Source organism: Phacochoerus africanus, chromosome 2 (genome assembly GCF_016906955.1).
Source record: "Phacochoerus africanus isolate WHEZ1 chromosome 2, ROS_Pafr_v1, whole genome shotgun sequence".
NCBI lineage: Eukaryota > Metazoa > Chordata > Mammalia > Artiodactyla > Suidae > Phacochoerus > Phacochoerus africanus.
In genome coordinates, this window is record NC_062545.1 from 182,209,369 (window position 1) to 182,230,212 (window position 20,844).

Consider the following 20,844-nt stretch of genomic DNA (forward strand, 5'->3'; position numbering starts at 1 on the left):
TACATGTTCACTGACAGATGACTGGATAAAGAAGATGTGATGGATGAAATATATACACAAAATAGTACACTACCCAGCCACCAAAAAGGACGAAATAATGTCATTTGTAGCAACATGGATAAACCTAGAGGTTATCAGAGTAAGCCAAATAAATCAGAACGAGAAAGACAAATACCATAAGATATCACCAATATGTGGAATCTAAAATAAAACACAAATGAACATATCTATGAAAAAGAAACAGACTCACAGATAGAAAGAACAGACTTGTGGTTGCCCAGGGAGAAGACAGGTGGAGGAGGGAAGGATTGGAAGTATGAGATTAGCAGATGCAAACGATTATATACAAGATGGATAAACAACAAGGTCCTACTTTGTACTACATGTAATATCCTGTGATAAGCCATAATGGAAAAGAATATGAAAAAGAACACACAGATACAAAATTGAATCCCTTTGCCATATAGCAGAAAATAACACATCACTTGTAAATCCACTATACTTCAATAAAAAGTTTTTAAAGTAATATGCATAAAATAAAAAAGCCACAAAGATATACTGTACAGCACAGGGGATATAGCCTGTATTTCATAATAACTTTAAATAAAGTGGCCACAAAATACTGAATCACTATAACATATACCTGAAACTATATTGTTATCAACTATAATTAAGAAAACTGTCTTTAAAAAAAAAAATCTAACCATATCAACGAAAAACACCTAAACTACAAATTATTTAAACTATAACATGAGGAGTTCCCGTCGTGGCGCAGTGGTTAACGAATCCGACTAGGAACCACGAGGTTGCGGGTTCGGTCCCTGCCCTTGCTCAGTGGGTTAACGATCCAGCTTTGCCGTGAGCTGTGGTGTAGGTCGCAGACGCGGCTTGGATCCCGAGTTGCTGTGGCTCTGGCGTAGGCTGGCAGCTACAGCTCTGATTAGACCCCTAGCCTGGGAACCTCCATATGCTGCGGGAGAGACCCAAGAAATGGCAAAAAAAAAAAAAAAAAAAAAAAAAAGACAAAAAAATTAAAATAAAATAAAATAAAATACAACATGACACTGAATCAAATCCTGACAACCTATACCGTGTGTGCTAAATTCTGAATGGCACAGCCAGAGGAAATCAGAAACCCAATATTTATTTATTTATCTTTTTGTCTTTTTAGGGCCGCACCTGTGGCATATGGAAGTTCCCAGTCTAGGGGTCTAATTCAAGCTGTTGCCACCGGCCCATGCCAGAGCCACAGCAATGCCAGATCCAAGCCGAGTCTGCGACGACCTACACCACAGCTCATGGCCAATGCCAGATCCTTAACCCACTGAGGGAGGCCAGGGATCAAACCCACCAGTTGGGTTTGTAACCCACTGAGCCACAAAGGGAACTCCCAGTGTTTTATTTTAAAAGGAGCTCCTGAATGCAGAAAAGTTTTTGGTAGACTGATAGTGTTACAGGTTTCTTTTTCGACCAGGGTTGACAGACGGTTATCTGCAAGGCTTGCCCTCTTTTTTTGCAAGGCCTCTACTCTTCACAGGAGCCTGGGTTGTAAATGAAAGAAGAAAGCTTAAGTTAGGAGGAAGGAGAGAATAGAAAGAGGCTAATGCACTGGGAAAGGAAAGTATTTAAAAAAAAAGACAAGCTGATAAAGCAAACTGAAAAGAGAGAAGACTGTGGTTAGAAAGGAATGAGATGTGTGAGTTGGCAATTTTGGAATAAAATTTAGCGTGATGATAAGATTTAGAATATGACCACTTTTTGTGTCTGACTTGGAGTAGAGAATGTCACTGGAAGTGATAAACCCATGAAACTAAAAGATTAAGTTGTAAATGAGTGACCCATGTGGACACAGGGCAATGGCCAGAACTGCTTTATATATAAAGACAAATGATGGGATACAGATAAAAGTAAACAGCCAAGAGTATTTCCAGTGATCCTTACAAATAAAATAGTTCAGAAATTTTCAGTATTATGGTTTGTCATCATTCTACTTAAATGATGTAGAAAAAACATACTTTTCTTTAAAGTAGATATTGACTTCAAATAGTTAAAGTATTTGAGATTCCTTAAAATCTAAGAAATCTTACTCCTTTAAGAATTTTGTGGAATTCCCATCATGGCTCAGCAGAAACGAATCTGACTAGTATCCATGAGGACGTAGGTTTGATCCCTGGCCTCTCTTAGTGAGTTAAGGATCTGGCGTTGCAGTGAGCTGTGGTGCAGGCTGCAGATGCGGCTTGGTTCTGGCATTGCTATGGCTGTGGTGTAGGCCAGTGGCCATAGCTCCAATTAGAGCCCTAGCCTGGGAACCTCCATATGCCGCGGGTGCAGTCCTAGAAAAGACAAAAAAAAATCCCAAAAACCAAAAACCAGAAAACCAACATGTGATAAGACTTTCACCTGCAGAACAGACAGTAGTTAAATACTATGCTATGAGCTTTCTTCTCAGCCCACAAGATATTTTTACTTATGAATTAAAAAAACTCATGAATAATTTTCAAAATGTTCTGAAAATAGAGGTGTTCAAGGTTCTTGAAAACAGAGCAGCAAATTAATGTTGTCTACCTGTAGAGATCAGATTCCAAAAGTGTTAGCTGACGTGCAATTTCTATTGGATGAAGTGTCATGAGATCAAATGTTTCAAACTGTCCTGGTCTACTGATATGCCATTCAATTGGGGGAGGTGGGCTTTCAAAGGTAATATTATGGCTTATTCCATTTGCCTGAGCTTGTTTCTTCCTCTTGATAATCTTAGCAATTGACTCTACCCATTTCTTCATAGCTTTCCCTAGAAAAAGACAGACAAAAATGCCTTTTATTTGACAGATGTAAATTCAAATCTTCACACAATCTTTAAATTTCATCCACATTCAAAAATTATCAACCCATGGCCACTTTTTGTTTCCTCTAACCCCACTCACAGCCTCCTTCCACTCCTTTTGTTATTTCAAAGCAAGTCTGAGATGTCACATCATTTCATTCACATTTAAGCATGAAATCTAAAAGTTAAAGACTTAAAAAAAAATATCACATATAAATATGATAACTTCTTAATATCACCAAATATCTAATTTAGTATTCACATTTCCCAGTCTGTCTCCTGTTTCGTTTTTGTTTGTTTGTTTGTTTGCTTTTGGTCTTTTTGTCTTTTTTAGGGCATCTGGAGGTTGCCAGGCCAGGGGTCTAATCGAAACTGTAGCTGCTCAGTTTCTGGTGTAGAAACTCTGGCCTACACCAGAGCCACAGCAATGCCAGATCCGCCAGATCCGAGCAGCGTCTGTGACCTACACCACAGCTCCCGGCAATTCTGGATCCTTAACCCACTGAGCGAAGCCAGGGATAGAACCCACAACCTCATGGTTTCTAGTCGGATTCGTTTCCGCTGTGCCTCGACAGGAACTTCTGTTTTCTTACAGTTGGTTTATTTGAATTAGGTTCTGAACAAGATCTACACATTGCATTGAGTCAATATGTCTCCAGGTCTCCTTTAATCTACAGGTTCCCCTTTTATCTCTCATTTGTGCTTGTAATCTTTTTGTCTTTTTTTCCTAGGGCCACATCTTAAAAAACAGCATACGGAAATTCCCTGACAAGTGGTCGAATTGGAGAAGCAGCTGCCAGTCTACCCCACAGCCACAGCAATGCAGGATCTGAGCTGTGTCTGTGACCTATACCACAGCTCATGGCAACACCAGATCCTTAACCCACTAAGCATGCCAGGGATCAACCCATGTCCATGTGAATACTAGTCAGGTTCATGATTGGCTGAGCCACAAATGGAACTCCTATGCTTGTAATTTATTTGCTGTAATTCAATCACTTGCAGTGTTTCCCATCTGAATTTTGCCAATTCCATCCCTATGAAGTCATCTGCCATGTTTCTCTGTCCTTGTATTTTCTGTAAATTAACACAGAGGGATTTGATCTGGCCCAGGATAAACTTTTAACATATTTGTAAGAATGTTTGTAAGAATGTTTCCAACCCAAGGTACAATGTCTCTTTTTACTAGAAGTTGAGAAATGGTAATATTCTATCATACCTTCTTCATTTATTAGCTGCAATACTTCTATAAAAACTTATCGACTATTTGGTTATCATGAGGTATAACTTGTATAAGACAGGCTTTTAAAAAAACATTTACTTGTTTTACTCTGTATTTTAGAAGCCTCTTAGACCACATATAGTGTTTTCAATAAGAATATTATTTAAAAATTAACTTAGTACTATAAACAATTAAAAATTAACTTAGTACTATAAACAATTTTAAAGGACACATGATAAAAATGTGTTTTAAACATCTCAAAATTGAAACAAAGGAATCACAATCTCTATGTTAAGTTAAATTCCCCTTAAAAACAAGCAGGAGATGAAATAAGCTAGACTTAATGATTTTTTTTTTCTTTTTCTTTTTAGGGCTGCACCTGCAGCATATGGAAGTTCCCAGGCTAGGAGTCAAATTGGAGCTACAGCTGCTGGCCTATACCACAGCCACAGCAACGTGGAATCTGAACCTGGTCTGTGACCTATACCACAGGTCCCGGCAATGCTGGATCCCCAGCCCACTGAGCGAGGCCAGGGATCAAATCTGGATGCCCATGGATACTAGTGAGATTCGTTTCTGCTGAACCACAATGGGAACTCCCAATAATGATATTCTTAATTAATGCACTATACTATCAGAGAAAACATGAACTTTCTTGATTCAACCACATACATTTGATAACATGTACATTTGTGTAATGTTCCCTGCCTACAGTTTCATTTCATGGGCTGTATTCTAGAATTTTAGGTAGAAAACTCCAAAAATACACCAAAAACTTTGTCCAAGGGAAATAAATATTTTTTAAGACACTGTTAACCATTTAAAACTAAAGAATAAGATTAAGGAGGATAATAAAACAGATAAAATTACATAAATATTTAATTAAAGGAATGATAGTCATGAGATGAGAGAAAATTAAAAGGCTTAAATTTATTAAAGAGGAGTTTTTACTTCTTGAAAAGATTCTTCTAAAAAACCTGAAAGGGCAAGGTTCTAAGACTTCAGACATACTTCATATGTAAGCTTCTTGGAGTTTATAAAAGCTATTCCAAATGTTATTTCTGCTTTTTAAAAGTGAAAAATAGGAGTTCCCATCATGGCTCAGTAGTTAATGAACCTGACTAGTATCCAAGAGGACATGGGTTTGATCCTTGGCCTCGCTCAGTGGATTAAGCATCCAGCGTTGTCGTGAGCTGTGGCATAGGCTGGCAACTATAGCTCCGATTCGACCCCTAGCCTGGGGACCTCCACATGCCGCGGGTGCAGCCCTAAAAAAAAGACCAAGTAAATAAATAAGCAAATAAATAAATAAATAAATAGTGAAAAATAGTTTAGCTTCCTAAATTAAAAGTCACAAATTTTTTAAAAAACTCATGTGCAACAAAAGAGTTAATCAAACCTTTAAATAATATACCTCTTACACTTGAAATGAAGGATTCTAGTCTTTCAAGCAACTCCAAATCTCTTTCAAAGTCATAAAAATGATGTTCAACCCAGTGCCGAAACACATTTAAGATCCTGACAAAAAGGAAAGAAACACTTTTTAGAGAAACTCAAGCATTAGATTATATTTCTTTCACTTCTCTAATGCCGTGGTGATACCTTTACACACAAGGACGAACATAAAACTCAAGAGTCTCTAATTTGTATTAAATTAATACCTTAAGTTCTTCAATAAGAACTTAAGCATGTCTCCAGACTTTAATATTCAAAAATTATACTTTCAAAAAAATTTATAAGCATAAAAATTGTGGCTTCTGTACTTAATTATCCATTTATGTTTCAGAAAAGTATTTTTCTTTATTCATGTACAGAAAATTCATATTTATACAGTATAAAAGCTACTTTAAGTTCTTAAATTGTAAAAGGATTTTTTTAAAGATCTAAAATTTGATTTATTTCCCACATAAAATGGAAAACCAACTAAGATTTAGTGTATTTGGATCTAAATTCAAGTACTATTATCAAATTTCTTTGTAATGTGAAGATAGGTTCAAATTATTTCAAAAGACAAAAATATTTCTGACATAGAGCTATTTGGTTCTGCAATGCCTCAAAAATAATGACTTACAACCTTGCAAACAGAGATTTCTAAACAAATAAAACACTCCATTCTCCACCACATCAGTGTAAATGAATTATATTAGCATTTTTTTCTTCATTATTTCAAGGAATGATTATTTCTAGGTTAGCTTCCCATCACCCCCACAACTGTCAGACAAGTTTTTCTCCCAGACTAAAAAAAAATTTACATTACCAATGCTTTACTGTAATAAAACAAGTGCTTGGTTATCTCAGTGACATAGAGAATATTTCAAAGAAATCACAAAATTGTCTGCTTCTAGGCTAACACTAGTTTTCAAATAACTTTGCTTCCACTTTCTCTACTTCCTAGTTTCTTGGAATCAAATTAAGTCCAATTAAATAAATTAAAAATCATGCAAAAGAAAAAATCTGATAATTAGATTTCATCAAAATCAAAACTTTCTGTTCATCAAAAGACATTGTTAAGAAAAGTAACAGACAGAGAGTTCCCTTAAACCACAGTGGATTAAGAATCCAACATTGTAGCCTGGGTTGCTGTTATGGACACGCTGCAGTAGCCTGGGTTGCTGCTATGGACACGCTGCCGGCAGCTGTGATCAAGAATAAATAAATAGGAGTTCCTGTCATGGCACAACGGAAACGAGTCCAACTAGGAACCATGAGGTTGCAGGTTCGATCCCTGGTTTCACTCAGGGGATCAAGGATCCAGCATTTCCAGGAGCTGTGGTATAGGTCACAGATGCGGCTTGGATCTGGTAGTTCTGTGGCTCTGGCGTACACCAGCAGAAACAGCTCCAATTCGACCCCTAGCCTGGGAACCTCCATATGCCATGGGTGCGGCCCTAAAAAGACAAAAGACAAAAAAAAATAATAAAAATAAATAAATAAAAGTAACAGGGAGTTCCCGTTGTGGCTCAGCGGTAACAAACCTGACTAGGATCCATGAGGAAGTGGGTTTGATCCCTGGCCTCTCTTAGTGGGTTAAGGATTTGGTATTGCCATGAGATGCCCCGATTCAACCCCTAGCCTAGGACCCTCCGTATGCCCTAGATGCAGCCATAAAAAGACCATACACACACACACACACACACACACACACACACACACACACCCCTGGAGTTCCCATTGTGGCTCAGCACAAACGAATATCACTAACATCCATGAGGACACAGGTTTGATCCCTGGCCTTGCTCATTGGGTTAAGGATCCAGTGTTGCTGTGAGCTATGGTATAGGTTGAGATGTGGCTCAGATCCCGCATTGCTGTGGCTGTGGCACAGCTCGGATTCAACCTCCAGCCTGGGAACCTCCACATGCCACTGGTGCAGCCCTAAAGAGATGAAAGACAAAAAAAAGGGGGGGGGGGAGTTCCCCTCGTGGCTCAGTGGTTAACGAATCCGACTAGGAACCATGAGGTTGGGGGTTTGATCCCTGCCCTTGCTCAGTGGGTTAACGATCCGGTGTTGCCGTGAGCTGTGATGTAGGTTGCAGACGCAGCTTGGATCCTGTGTTGCTGTGGCTCTGATGTAGGCCGGCGGCTACAGTTCTGATTCAACCCCTAGCCTGGGAACCTCCATATGCCACAGGAGCGGCCCAAGAAATGGCAAAAAGACCAAAAAAAAAAAAAAAAAAGGTAACAGACAAGCCAGAAAATGGGAGAAAATATATGCAAAACATTTATCTAACAAAAACTGGCATCCAATCCTACTCAACAAACTACTACAACTCAATAATGAAAACACAACTCAAAAATATAGGCAGAAGATTTCAGTAGATTCTTGACAAAATAAGTATGAACAACCAATAACAGACAATAAAAAGCTCTCAACTTCATTATTCATCAGAAAAACACAAATTAAGAAAGAGATACCACTATACCCTATACCCTACCTGTTTACCTAGGGTATAAAGATTGACATCACTAAATGCTGGTAAGGATGAAGAACAACTGCAACTCTCATATATTGTTGATGAAAGTGTAATATATAGTATAATCACTTTGGGAAAAGATTTAGCAGTTTCTTTGAAAATGAAACATACACCCACCCTGTGACCCAGCCATCACACTCTAAGTTATTTACCTAAGATACATGAAAAATATTTTCATGAAAGACTTAAAAAAATAAAGTTTATAATGGCTTAGTTCATAATAATCAAAACCTAAGAAGAATCCAGTGTCCTTCAGTAGGAAAGTGAATAAACGAACTGTGGTATATTCATAGAATACCACCTCAGCAATAAATAAAACAAATATTGATACAAGAAACAACATGCTCAAAAGCATGTTGAGTACAAGAAGTCAGATAACAAGAGTACATATGAATCCATTTATATGAAATTCTAAAACAGGTAAACTAATCTACGTAGGAAGACGAAAGCTGTATTGGGCAATGAGAACAAAAATTGATTAGACTGGGCATGAGGGAACTTTCTGGGGTGATAGTAACATTTTATACCTTGACAGGACTTTGGATTGTAGAGATATATTTATTAAAAAATCAAAGTACACTTAAGGTGTGTGTTTCATTATATACACATTTTAGAACAAGAGAACAATAAAAAATACTGAAATATTTATTAACAGCAAATCTAGGTGGTATATTTATGAGTGTTTACTATAAAATTCTTTCAACTTTAAGTTTAAAATTTTGTAACACAACATTGTAAAAAGTTACTATCATTATAAAAATTACTATCATTGCTAAAAATTTAACAAATTTAACACCTTGGCTTGGATTTTAAAACCACTGTCAACTCTATCCATTCCATATAGAAATCTCATTCACTACTATTTGCAATACAGTGTCTGCATTCATCGAGTAATTTTCCTTACCTATTTCCTCTGCACTTATTCTCATTTCTGCCCTCTTGCCTTTGTTTATACTATTTCCCATGACCCTGAAGATCAACAATCACCTTTCTGTCTATCTAAATCCTATACGTTCTTTGGGGGCAATTTCAGGTTTTACCTCTTCCAAAATGCTTTCCACAATTATGCTAGCCTAATCTTAGGTATTCCTGAAATTTTACAGGGATGTATTTTTCTAAGTCACTTAAACTTTTTTTTTTTTTGGCCATTCTTACAACATGTGGAAGTTCCCAGGACAAGAACTGAACCTATGCCACAACAGTGACCTGTGTTATAGCAGTGACACAAGAGCTTTAACCTGCCAAGCCACCAGGGACTCCCAAACACTTAAACTTTTAAAGTAAAATAATATATAACTATTCATGTACCCTTATCTTCAATAAAATCATAATATCACAGTGGCAAAGTGATATTCTGTTATTTTTGTATTCACCATAGTTATAAGTACAGAACTGAGAACACATAAAGTGCTTAGAAATAAAGAACATACATGGCTGAGAGTCTAAGATTATATTCTGCCCTAATATGCAAACTTGTAAATGTATGCCTCATGTCAAGGGGCTTAATTTGAGTGTAGAGTAGTACAAATGCATCATAGCTAACAGAAAAAAATTAATTACTTCTTTACTGCTCCTGGGTAAATAATGTCATCTTTCTATACAAAGAATGATATATTAAAAGATTTGGCTGAGAGACATATAGCTGGGAGCACTATCATTCCTCTAAAACTGCATTTGTTTGTAGCAATTATCCTGGAAAATAAATAATATATGCAATTTCAAAATTGCAATTTATTGGACAAAATTAATTAACCTAACATTTACAGACAAAAAAACTGAGATCATATACAATTAATAAGATATCTCAGTTTTTCCATGGAAAAGGGTAGATAATATTTGGTTTTAACTAGGACTATAAATAAATTTAATCAAAGGAGCTTCCAAATTTCTTTTTTTTTTTTTCCGTCTTTTTAGGGCCACACCCACAGCATATGGAGGTTCTCAGGCCAGGCGTTGAATTTGAGCTGTAACTGCCAACCTACACCACAGCCACAGCAACTTGGGATCTGAGCTGTGTCTGCAATCTACACCACAGTCCATGGCAACGCCGGGTCCTTAACCCACTGAGTGAGGCCAGGGATCAAACCTGAGTCCTCACGGATACTAGTCGGGTTCATTTCTGCTGAGCCACAAAGGGAACTCCAGCAGCATCCAACTTTCAATGCTTAGTGGTAAAACAAACAAACAAGCAGGCAAGCAAGCACTGGCTTAGGAAATTAGTTAAAGATTTGAATCCTACCTTGCCATTCCCTTTATATGACCTACTTCAAATTACTTTATCCTGCTACATTTCGAGTCTTTTTTTTTTTTTCCTTTTTAGGGCCACACCCATGGCATTTGGAAGAGCCCTAGCAGGCTAATGCCACAGCAACTGAGGATCCGAGCAGCGTCTGCAAACCATACCACAACTCATGACAACATCTGATCCTTAATCCACTGAGCAAGGCCAGGGATTGAACCTACATCCTCATGGAGGTTCTAGTCAGGTTCTTAACCCAGTGAGCCACAACAGGAACTCCCTTTTCAAGTCTTTCTTTCTTTCTTTTTTTTTTTTTTTTGTCTTTTTGCTATTTCTTTTGGCCTCTTCTGCGGCATATGGAGGTTCCCAGGCTAGGGGTCGAATCGGAGCTGTAGCCACTGGCCTACGTCAGAGCCACAGCAACTCGGGATCCGAGCCACGTCTGCAACCTACACCACAGCTCACGGCAACGCCAGATCGTTAACCCACTAAACGAAGCCAGGGACCGAACCCGAAACCTCATGGTTCCTAGTCGGATTCGTTAACCACTGCGCCACAACGGGAACTCCTCAAGTCTTTCTTATACAAGGTGGAAATGGTAATTGTGTTGTGAGGACAAGATAAAAAAGATAAAGCACTCTGACACACAGAAGAACTTAACAACTGGCAGCTGCTGTTACCAAATACATTTTTAGAAATTACTGAAATGACGTTTTAGATAAAATAACTAGTATATATCTCTCTTATGGGAGAAGAGTAGGGAAAGAACTAGAACTTTCATAAATATTATAAACTGTAGAAAAGCCCAGGATTACTAGATGATCATAATTGGACACAAAGAAAAAAAGGGGAGGGGGGAGGTTGACCGTAGACAAATTCATATGAAATTTTAAAATTTTTACTTAATAGGCATCCTAGTCTGTAAGCATACCACCACATGCTAGAGAAATCTGATGCATAACACAGTATATTTTAATTACATTTCTTCAAGAAATTAAGAGTAGCTTCATTCAGAAAGAGTTTTGGAAGTTTAACTTAACTGCTATGAAATTAACAATAATATATTCATGTGAATTAAGAGGTAAGAACTTTTATGCTAACTATATATTGAAAATTAAATGGTACACAAAAAATATAATATTCAGGCCAAACCTAAGTTGTACTGGTTGGACGTATTCCTTGCGAAACCTTTTAAGGTCTGCACTGATAGGCTGCTCGCCTTTCTCTACTGCCAATTTATCCGCTTCAGTAGGTTCTGGCTCTGGAATTTCAAATCTAAGAAGAAAAGCAAAATGAGAGAAATTTTTTATATATATAGAAATGGGAAGGATTTTAAATACAGCAGGAAAAAACTTTAAGCAAACTTCCCACCACTTATGTGACAAATGCAATTACTGACAACTTTCTTTTAAAGCATTACATATTATAAAAAAATCACCCTATGGCTATATAGTCCTAAGGCTTTATATTCTTACTTTTATGAAAAAAAACTTCAATAACTAACACTGACCAACACAGAAAAGGTCAGTGGCAAAGATTCAAGAAAAGAATCTATTAAGAGTATGATATTTTTAAAGAACATGACAGAGCTTATCTAATAATCTGTCCTTAATATTTATTAAAATGAAAGTAAATATACATTTCTTTAAATAAATGAATATTAATCCATAAAGAAGACCCACACTGAATTTTAAATAATACTTTAAAAAGATAGCTAAGTGCATGGGTAAAAAAAAAAAAAATCAAAGTTTTTAAAAAAAAAACCCTTTCCCAACTATAGAAAATATAGCTAAAATATAAGTCTACCATGTACTTTCCTTATTTTGGACATGGATAGGCAATGAAGTAAATCCTCATAACACATTATACTGACTCAGTCTGGTATACTTAGTTTCACTGAACAACATAATGACATACGTCAAGATAAAATTCTGGTAGTCAGTTTTAAAATGTTCTTATTTTGAAGTCTGGATTTTGTATTTTGACACCTATAAAGCATTTAAAGTACCACTATTACACTCATTAAAAAGGAAAAACTCAAGCAGAAACTTAATTTTAAAAATAAAATCGAAATAAAAGAAATATTTTTTTTAGGTCTAATAATGATATTGTGACTATGCCTTTAATAAGAACACTTATTTTTTTAGAAATACAGATGAAATATGTTGTCAAGGGTTTACTTCAAAAGAATCCAGGGGTCAGGGTGTTCAAATCAGTAGGGAAACAGATGAAACATGAGTTGATAATTTTTTATTTTTTAAAGGCCACAAATGAGGCATATGGAAATTCCTGGGGCTAGGGGTCAAATTGGAGCTGCAGCAGCTGGCCCCATGCTATAGCAATACCTGATTTGAGCTGCATCCATGACCTACCCAACACCTTGCAGCAACACTTGACCCTTAACCCACCAGGCAAGGCCAGCATTGAACCTGCATCGTCATGGACACTATGTCATGTTTTTAACCTGCTGAGCCACAAAAGGACTCCAAGCTGGTAATTATTGAAGCTAGATGACGGACAAATGGGATTTATTATATTTTTCTACTTACTCTTATGTACGTTTTGTAATTTTCCACAATAAAAAGTTTGTTTAAATAGTAAAAAGTCTCTTTTAAGGAAGTATTGTTTTATTCAAGGAAAAAGTTTCATTGAAATTATAGTTTTTTAACTCTAAAACTGGGTCTTTCTGATTACAACTATAAAAATTGCTAAGACCTGAAAAGATCTTTGTTATAAACAGGGATTTCAGTAAGTGAACTGTTTGAGGAGAAGAATAACTTGACTGCAAATTTAAAGTCAAATAAATTATGTTTAAAAACTATCTGAGTATATACTAGGTACTTAGCACTTTGCAAGGTACAAAATAGTTAAATTTTAACCAAAAGTAAATAGATGTGACGTATTCTTACCGTTCAATCAGTAAGCTTAGCAATTCCTGTGGTTTACAAAATGAACGATACGTAGTAAGAAAAGTACGAACAAAATTGGGATCTGAAAAGGCAGAACATAAAACAAGTTGCATGTTCAATTTATTCAGTTTAATTAATTCAAAGTAGCATATTTTGGAGGCCTTCCTTTTTCCTTTTATTCTGGCTCCTTCCACTGTAGTGCTTCCTGACAACTGTGGTATTTCTGGGTTTTTTTTGTCTTTTTAGGCTGTACCCATGGCACACAGAAGTTCCCAGTCTAGGGGTCGAATCAGAGCTGTAGATGTGACCTACAGACAGGACAACACCAGAACTGAGCTGCATCTGTGACCTACACCAGTTCATGGCAACAATGGCTCCTTAACCTACTGAGTGAGGTAGGAATTAATTATGCATCCTCATGGACACTAGTTGGTTTCTTAACCTGCTAAGCCACAATAGGAACTCTCAATTGCGGTATTTCTCGATAAAGAATTTTTTTTTTTTTTGTCTTTTTAGGGCCACACTTATAGCATATGGAGGTTCCTAGGCTAAGGGTCTAATTGGAGCTGTTGCTGCTGGCCTACGCCAGAGCCACAGCAACACGAGATCCAAGCCACATCTGCAACCTACACCACAGCTCATAGCAACGCCAGATGCTTAACCCACTGAGTGAGACCAGGGATTGAACCCGCAACCTCATGGTTCCTAGTTGGATGTCTCCGCTGGGAACTCTAGGATTGTTTCTTGGTAAAGGATTGTTTTCAAATTCAACATTCATGAAAATAAAATTTTTATATCTAATAATTAATGAATTTAACATTATAGAGATAACTACTTGTTTCTTTTAATTCTGCAGTGTTCTTTTTATGTTTTAAAGGCAATCTTTTTTTTTTTTTTTTAAGGCCTTAACATTTTTGAACATTCTTGAAAAGGTTTTAGATTCTCGGCCCTACATAATTACTTTCACATACCTGCATACATATGATAAGTTAACCTTTCAATTAATTTCACTACAGTTCCTCCTTTAATAATGGGGATTCCACTTCTACTTTGCAAGTTGTCTTCAAAAACAATGTTTTCTTCAGAGTCCTTTACCACAAAACGATACACTTCAGGACTTGGTAATCTCAGTGGTTGTTCATTTTCTTCCTTCAACAATACTGAATCTAGCATTCGATCCAGAGTACTACGATAATGAAGAGAAATAAGTGCTGCCATCCAATTACTTTTCTCTTCAGCAGACTTAGCAGCGAATATTATGCTGTTTTCATCTTTGGATACTAATTCAAAAGCATGTTTGTACTCACAAGTATCTTCTTTATCACATATTTGTATTTTCCTCATGACAAATTTTTCTTTTAATCTGTATTCTGCATTACTGTATCCTGGAAGGCGTGACTGGCTATGATTGGGTTTGCAACTAATCATTAAGCCATCAAAAAGAAAAATATGTCGTTCATGTTTAGCACCAACTCTTGTCAATGGGCCTTCCATAATAAATTCATTACAACACTGTCCAATATCTTTGCCTTCCCAGCCATCTATGTTTTTCTGAATTTCATTCATTTTTTTAATAGCCAGGTGCTTGCTTCTTAATTGACGATTATAAAAAGGGCAAACAGGATCCCTAAAAAAAAGAACAAGATAAATTTAGCTTATTCAATGGCTAAGCAATCTTAATTGCTTTAAGTATAAACTACTTCAAATCAAGTAAAAAACATATTAAATAACCAAACACTAGATTTTGCATACAGCATTTACTTTCTTCTGATAACTTTCCCACTAACTGATACATGCCTCAATTTCATTACTGTGAAAGAGAAATAATAGAGACTCTAAACGTCATTCCTAAAACTGATAAGCATGAGAATTACCGTCATGCCTCAGCAGAAACAAATCTGACTAGTATCCATGAGGACACAGGTTCAACCCCTGGCCTCACTCAGTGGGTTAAGAATCTGGTGTTGCCATGAGCTGTGGTGTAAGTCGCAGATGCGGCTCAGATCTGGCATTGCTGTGGCTCTGGCGTAGGCCAGTGGCTACAGCTCCGATTCAGCCTCTAGCTTGGGAACCTCCATATGCCACAGGAGAGGCCCTAGAAAAGGCAAAAAAACCCAAAGAACAAAGTCAGTTTTAAAAAACTAAAAGACCAAAAGAAAAATGTAAAACAAAAGTATAACTTTCAAGAATGCAACTATCACTATAAGTAACACTTCTTTAGAAAACTAGGTATCAGACGTAAATGAAGTATTGCAGAAGCATTATATTTTCAACAGTTTGCAATTACCCAGGTCGGCGTCTAGGTGAATGCTGCTTGTAAATTCGGTCCATACTACCTTGGAGGTTCAAGAGAGCTGTTATAGCTTGGTTCAAACATTCTCTGTCTTCCTGCTCTTCACTACATGCTTTCAATTGCTAAGAAAAATCAAAAAGAAAAATTAAACCTCCATTGTTCAAATCTTTCCCTTTCTCATAAGTAGAAGCAGCAACAAATAAACTTTAAATTCATTTTAAATATACTGACTAAAACAACTATAATTTATATAATTATGTATGCCTCCTGATCCTTCAAACCAAGCCTCATTCTACATATGTAAATACAATAGAGATGTAAAGTATTATTATCATTGAAATCAGAAAAAAAAACCCAACTGTGATAACCCTTTGGACATTTTTCGTGTATATAAAAATAGTTTAAAATATGTAAAACATAAAGCATTAAAATTACTTTTGTTAGGTAAAAATAGAGAAAGTAAGATAAACTATATTATTTCACATTCTCTAATATTTAAATTCTTAAGTTTTAGATATTTCTAAAGGCGTGCACATCTTTGTTATACAACACAATCAACTATGCTAACTTCAGCACTTCAATCTACCATAAACTTTTCTATAGATAGCATCTAAGATTCAACTGATATTTTTTACAACATAAAATTCAACTATTCTAGTAAATATAAAAAAAAATCAGGAAAGTTAATATCTTATCTTACTGATCCTTACAAGTAAGATTTATAATTAAAAACTGCACTGTTGGAACTCCCATCATGGCTCAGTGGTAAGGAACCCAGACTAGTATCCATGAGGACTCGGGTTCAATCCCTGGCCTATCTCAGTGGGTCAAGGATCCGGTGTTGCTATGAGCTGCAGTATAGGTCATGGACCCAGCTTGGATATGGCATTGCTGTGGCTGTGGCATAGGCTGGCAGCTACAGCTCAAATTCGACTCCTAGCCTGGGAACTTCCATGTGCTGTGGGTGCAGCCCTAAAAAGACAAAAAAAAAAAAAAGCACTATTAATTCTAACACCTCTGGCTTTATTTCATATATCCAAAAATTTCTCTTGTATCTCACTCTCAAAATGGAAGAAAATCTACCTTATAATAAATAATTTAGATTGGAGGATGCTCCAATGTTTCATTTGAAAGAAGTATTCAAAGTAGAGCATTATAGAGATTATACAGATATAATAACATTTACGTGAGAATATGAAAAAATTATAATTGCTTCAGAAAATTGTTTGAAATGTACTCTATTTCGTGATCTTGAGCTACCTTTCTAGAAATTCTGTGACAAATTTTCCTTATATTCCAAGAACAATCTGAAAACCATTCAGCAACGGTTCTTCCTTAGCAAAGAACTCAATGGACATTGTTTAGGTACTAGGTCCATTACTTTTCTTTATAAGTCTAGAAACTATTTTTTATATGGCACACAGAGCCATCTTACATTTTTCAAGATACTTGTAGAAGTCTTGCTATCAAAGATTTGCATATAAATAAAGTGACTACCATCAAAACTAAAACCTTCACCTTTTTTGGGGGGGGGTGTCCTTTTTTTAGGGCCACTCTCATGGCATATGGAGGTTCCCAGACCAGGGGTCTAATTGGAGCTGTAGCTGCTGGCCTACACCACAGCCACAGCAACGCCAGATCCTTAACCCACTGAGCAAGGCCAGGGATCGAACCCACAACCTCATGGTTCCTAGTCGGATTCGTTTCCACCGCGCCACGATGGGAACTCCCTTCATCTTTTAGATTTAAGAAATAAAAAATTGAAAGGATGAAAGAAAAAAGATAAAATACCACAGGAAATCTGAAAAGTAATCAGCACTTGATCATTCTGAGTTCTAGAGGCAAAAATTACTACCAAATCATTTAGTTTGCTGTTTTAAAGATTTCTTACAAAAAGACTCTTTTTTGGCTCCATTCTAAAATACTTCCTTAGTAAATATGGGTATTGATGATATAAAATGCTTATTTAGTTACAGGTTTTTTATTCTTACTGCTTTTTTGATCCGAATTTCCAAATTATTCACCAATAATGAGGTTCTACCAAAATGAGAACTGCTTTTCAATTTAAGTGTAAGAGAATACTAAATTTTTACTGTCCACTTGTTCTTAAGGCTGTCAAATTCTTTCATATAAATGGCCATGTTATTTCTAAATATCCATGAATAATTACAGTCTTCAAAGAGAAATAAATTCAGGATATTTAAAGCATAGGACTTCCTAGTGATATAAGTAAGTATACAGAGCAATGACCTTCTTTAACATAAATGGCTCTCTACATATCTGCCTCTGTCCCTCCTTATCTACCTGGTGAATTTAGTCTCTATGATACAGTTCAAATGCCTTCTCCCTATGAAGTTTTTTCCTTCTTTCTCTCCCTTAATTTTTTCTTTTGAAATAATATCAAATTTGTCGAAAAGCTATAAAAATAATACAAGTAACTCCAGTATACTCTGAATCACCAGTTTTTGTTTTTATTTTCAGTGCCCCACCTGCCACATATGGAAGTTCCCAGGTTAGGGGTCGAATGAGAATCACAACTGCAGCTGCTGGCCTACAGTCAGAGCAACACGGGATCCAAGCCATGTCTGGGACCTACACCACAGCTCACAGCAATGCTGGATCCTTTAACCCACTAAGTGAGACCAGAGATTGAACCCAAATCCTCGTGGATACAAGTAGGGCTTGTAACCAGCTAAGCCACAACAGGAACTCCCCGAGTCACCAGTTTTTAACACTTTGCCCCAAATGCTTCACTATTCTGGGTGTGACTGAATGTGCACTTCCTCCCTGAACTATCTGAGAGAGGCTGTGATACAATCCTTTCAGTTCCTTGCCGAGTAAGGAGAACCACTGCTAAACGGAGTTGTTTTTTGGACTATCAGAAAAATTCAAACGTATCACAAACTATTCTCAAATAGTTTTTACTCCTTTACTCCTTTAGTATTTCAGCAGTGTGTCTTAGAACAAAGATATTCTTCTATGATACAGTGATCAACTACAGGAAATTTAATATTAGTAATGTTCTATAATCTAATTTACAGTACATACCCAATTCAGTTAATGTCCCAATAATGTCCTTTAGGGTAATCTTCCCCCCAATACAGGTTCCACAAAGTGCTGTACTTAGCTGTCATGCTTCTACTGTCTCTTTTAAGCTAAAGTAGTTCCTCGACACTTGTCTTTTATGGCTCTCCCAAATAAATAACACCTACATACCAGAATGGTAGGATAAACCATTGCATATCCACACCCATATAAGTTTTTTCCTAACTTTCCTAGTCAGAGTTAACTATTCTACCTCAGTAATCCCACAGTACTACTTCTGTTAGGCACTTATTATAATGTAATTATCTGTCTGATGTTCATCTTTACTAAACCATGAACTCCTTAAAGCTTGGGAATATATTTTAATCACTTTTAGCATAGTACCCACACAATGGTAGGTACCCAATAACGTAATCAGAATGAGTGAATAATTTTGTTAAGTATTTAGACAAATAGCAACAATGAACATTTATTAAGGTCTTGTTCTACGCATATTCTTTTTTTTTTTAGGGCTGCACTTGGACATATGGAAGTCCCCAGGCTAGGAGTTGAATCAGAGCTGCATCTGCTGGGCTATGCCACAGAAACAGCAATGTACGATCCCTAAGCCACTGATCAAGGCCAGGGATCGAACCCACATTCTCATGGATACTAGTGGGATTCATTTCCACTGTGCCACAACAGGAATTTGTGCAGATTCTTTTATGCCTTAGCTTATTTTAATGTTTGTGACAACTGTGTAAGATAGGTACTATTATTCTATGCATGTTACAGATGAAAAAACTGAGGCACCCAAGATGAATGGCAGAATCTATAGTCAAACCCAGGAACTCTGACTTTAGGGTTCATATTCTTTGTACACTATTATACTAACTCTCTACAATGACACCAAACACAACTATGCAAAATACTACACTATACCAAAATCTGATGATCACCAGTTAAAGGGGTGAAAAACAAACTGGATAATTACATTGTTTAAGAACTAAAATGAAAGACAAAAAAAAATGACATTAAAAAATAATAATAATAATAATTTAAAAAAAAAAAAAAAAGGAGTTCCCGTCGTGGTGCAGTGGCTAACGAATCTGACTAGGAACCATGAGGTTTCGGGTTCGGTCCCTGCCCTTGCTCAGTGGGTTAACGATCCGGTGTTGCTGTGAGCTGTGGTATAGGTTGCAGACGCGGCTTGGATCCAGCGTTGCTGTGGCTCTGGCGTAGGCCGGCGGCTGCAGCTCCAATTCGACCCTTAGCCTGGGAACCTCCATATGCTGTGGGAGCAGCCCAATAAACAGCAAAAAGACAAAAAAAAAAAGACATTAAAAAAATAAATAAATAAAATAAAATAAAACTAAAATGAAGTAAATGTGCTCTGGAAAAGACGTTGGAGAGAATAAATGCCCTTGCAATATAAGCTTATACTAAGTAATAAAGTGGAAGTGATCTTTCATTAATGTGTAGTATCTTACAAGCTTGACTGAAAAATATATTCCTTGCTTACTTGGTAATCATTATTCTCCGTTGTCTTTAAGTATATCTGGCCCAAGGTTTTACATTTCATCTAAGTTCTTAACTCTATGAGACTTCACTAAAATACTTAGATACTTCTCCTGAATTTCTTTTTTTTTTTTTTTTGTCTTTTTGCTATTTCTTTGGGCCGCTTCTGTGGCACATGGAGGTTCCCAGGCTAGGGGGTCTAATCGGAGCTGTAGCCACTGGCCTACGCCAGAGCCACAGCAACGCGGGACCCGAGCCGCGTCTGCGACCTACACCACAGCTCACGGCAACGCTGGATCGTTAACCCACTGAGCAAGGGCAGGGACCAAACCCGCAACCCCATGGTTCCTAGTCGGATTCGTTAACCACTGTGCCACGAAGGGAACTCCTCTCCTGAGTTTCTATAAAATGATGTTTCTATTATAGATATGTGTACCTAAAACAAGGGAAATTATAATAAATTATGAAGGAGTCTCTAATTCATTATGCTGGGAGCTCAGTCTAGATGTAAAGTAATATATGTGATCAACTCTTTTTTCAGGAATAAACTTCTCTTGGGAGTTCCTGTTGCAGCTCAGCAGTAACAAACCCAACCAGTATCCATGAGGACGTGGGTTTGATTCCTGGCCTCGCTCAGTGGGTTAAGGGTCTGGTGTGGCCGTGAGCTGTAGTGTAGGTCACAGATGTGACTCAGATCTGGCATTGCTGCGGCTATGGTATAGGCCAGCAGCTATAGCTCCGATTCGACCCCTAACCTGGGAACTTCCATATGCTGTGGGTACTGCCTTAAAAAAACAAAAAACAAAACAAACAAACAAACAAACAAAAAACTTCTCTCTAGACT

General features: G+C 36.9%; 1 protein-coding gene across 2 annotated transcripts in view; it reads right to left on the reverse strand.

The window, feature by feature from the left end:
* Positions 1-20,844, reverse strand: part of SOS2 (SOS Ras/Rho guanine nucleotide exchange factor 2) — a 107,796-nt gene that overhangs the window by 36,642 nt on the left and 50,310 nt on the right. For both annotated transcript variants that reach the window (XM_047767274.1, XM_047767276.1), the window contains exons 9-14: positions 15,453-15,580; positions 14,137-14,792; positions 13,166-13,247; positions 11,409-11,531; positions 5,458-5,561; positions 2,566-2,788 (exon numbers count right to left, since the gene is read on the reverse strand). In XM_047767274.1, the coding sequence (XP_047623230.1) occupies positions 2,566-2,788; positions 5,458-5,561; positions 11,409-11,531; positions 13,166-13,247; positions 14,137-14,792; positions 15,453-15,580 (1,316 nt within the window). The remainder of the gene's footprint in view (positions 1-2,565; positions 2,789-5,457; positions 5,562-11,408; positions 11,532-13,165; positions 13,248-14,136; positions 14,793-15,452; positions 15,581-20,844) is intronic.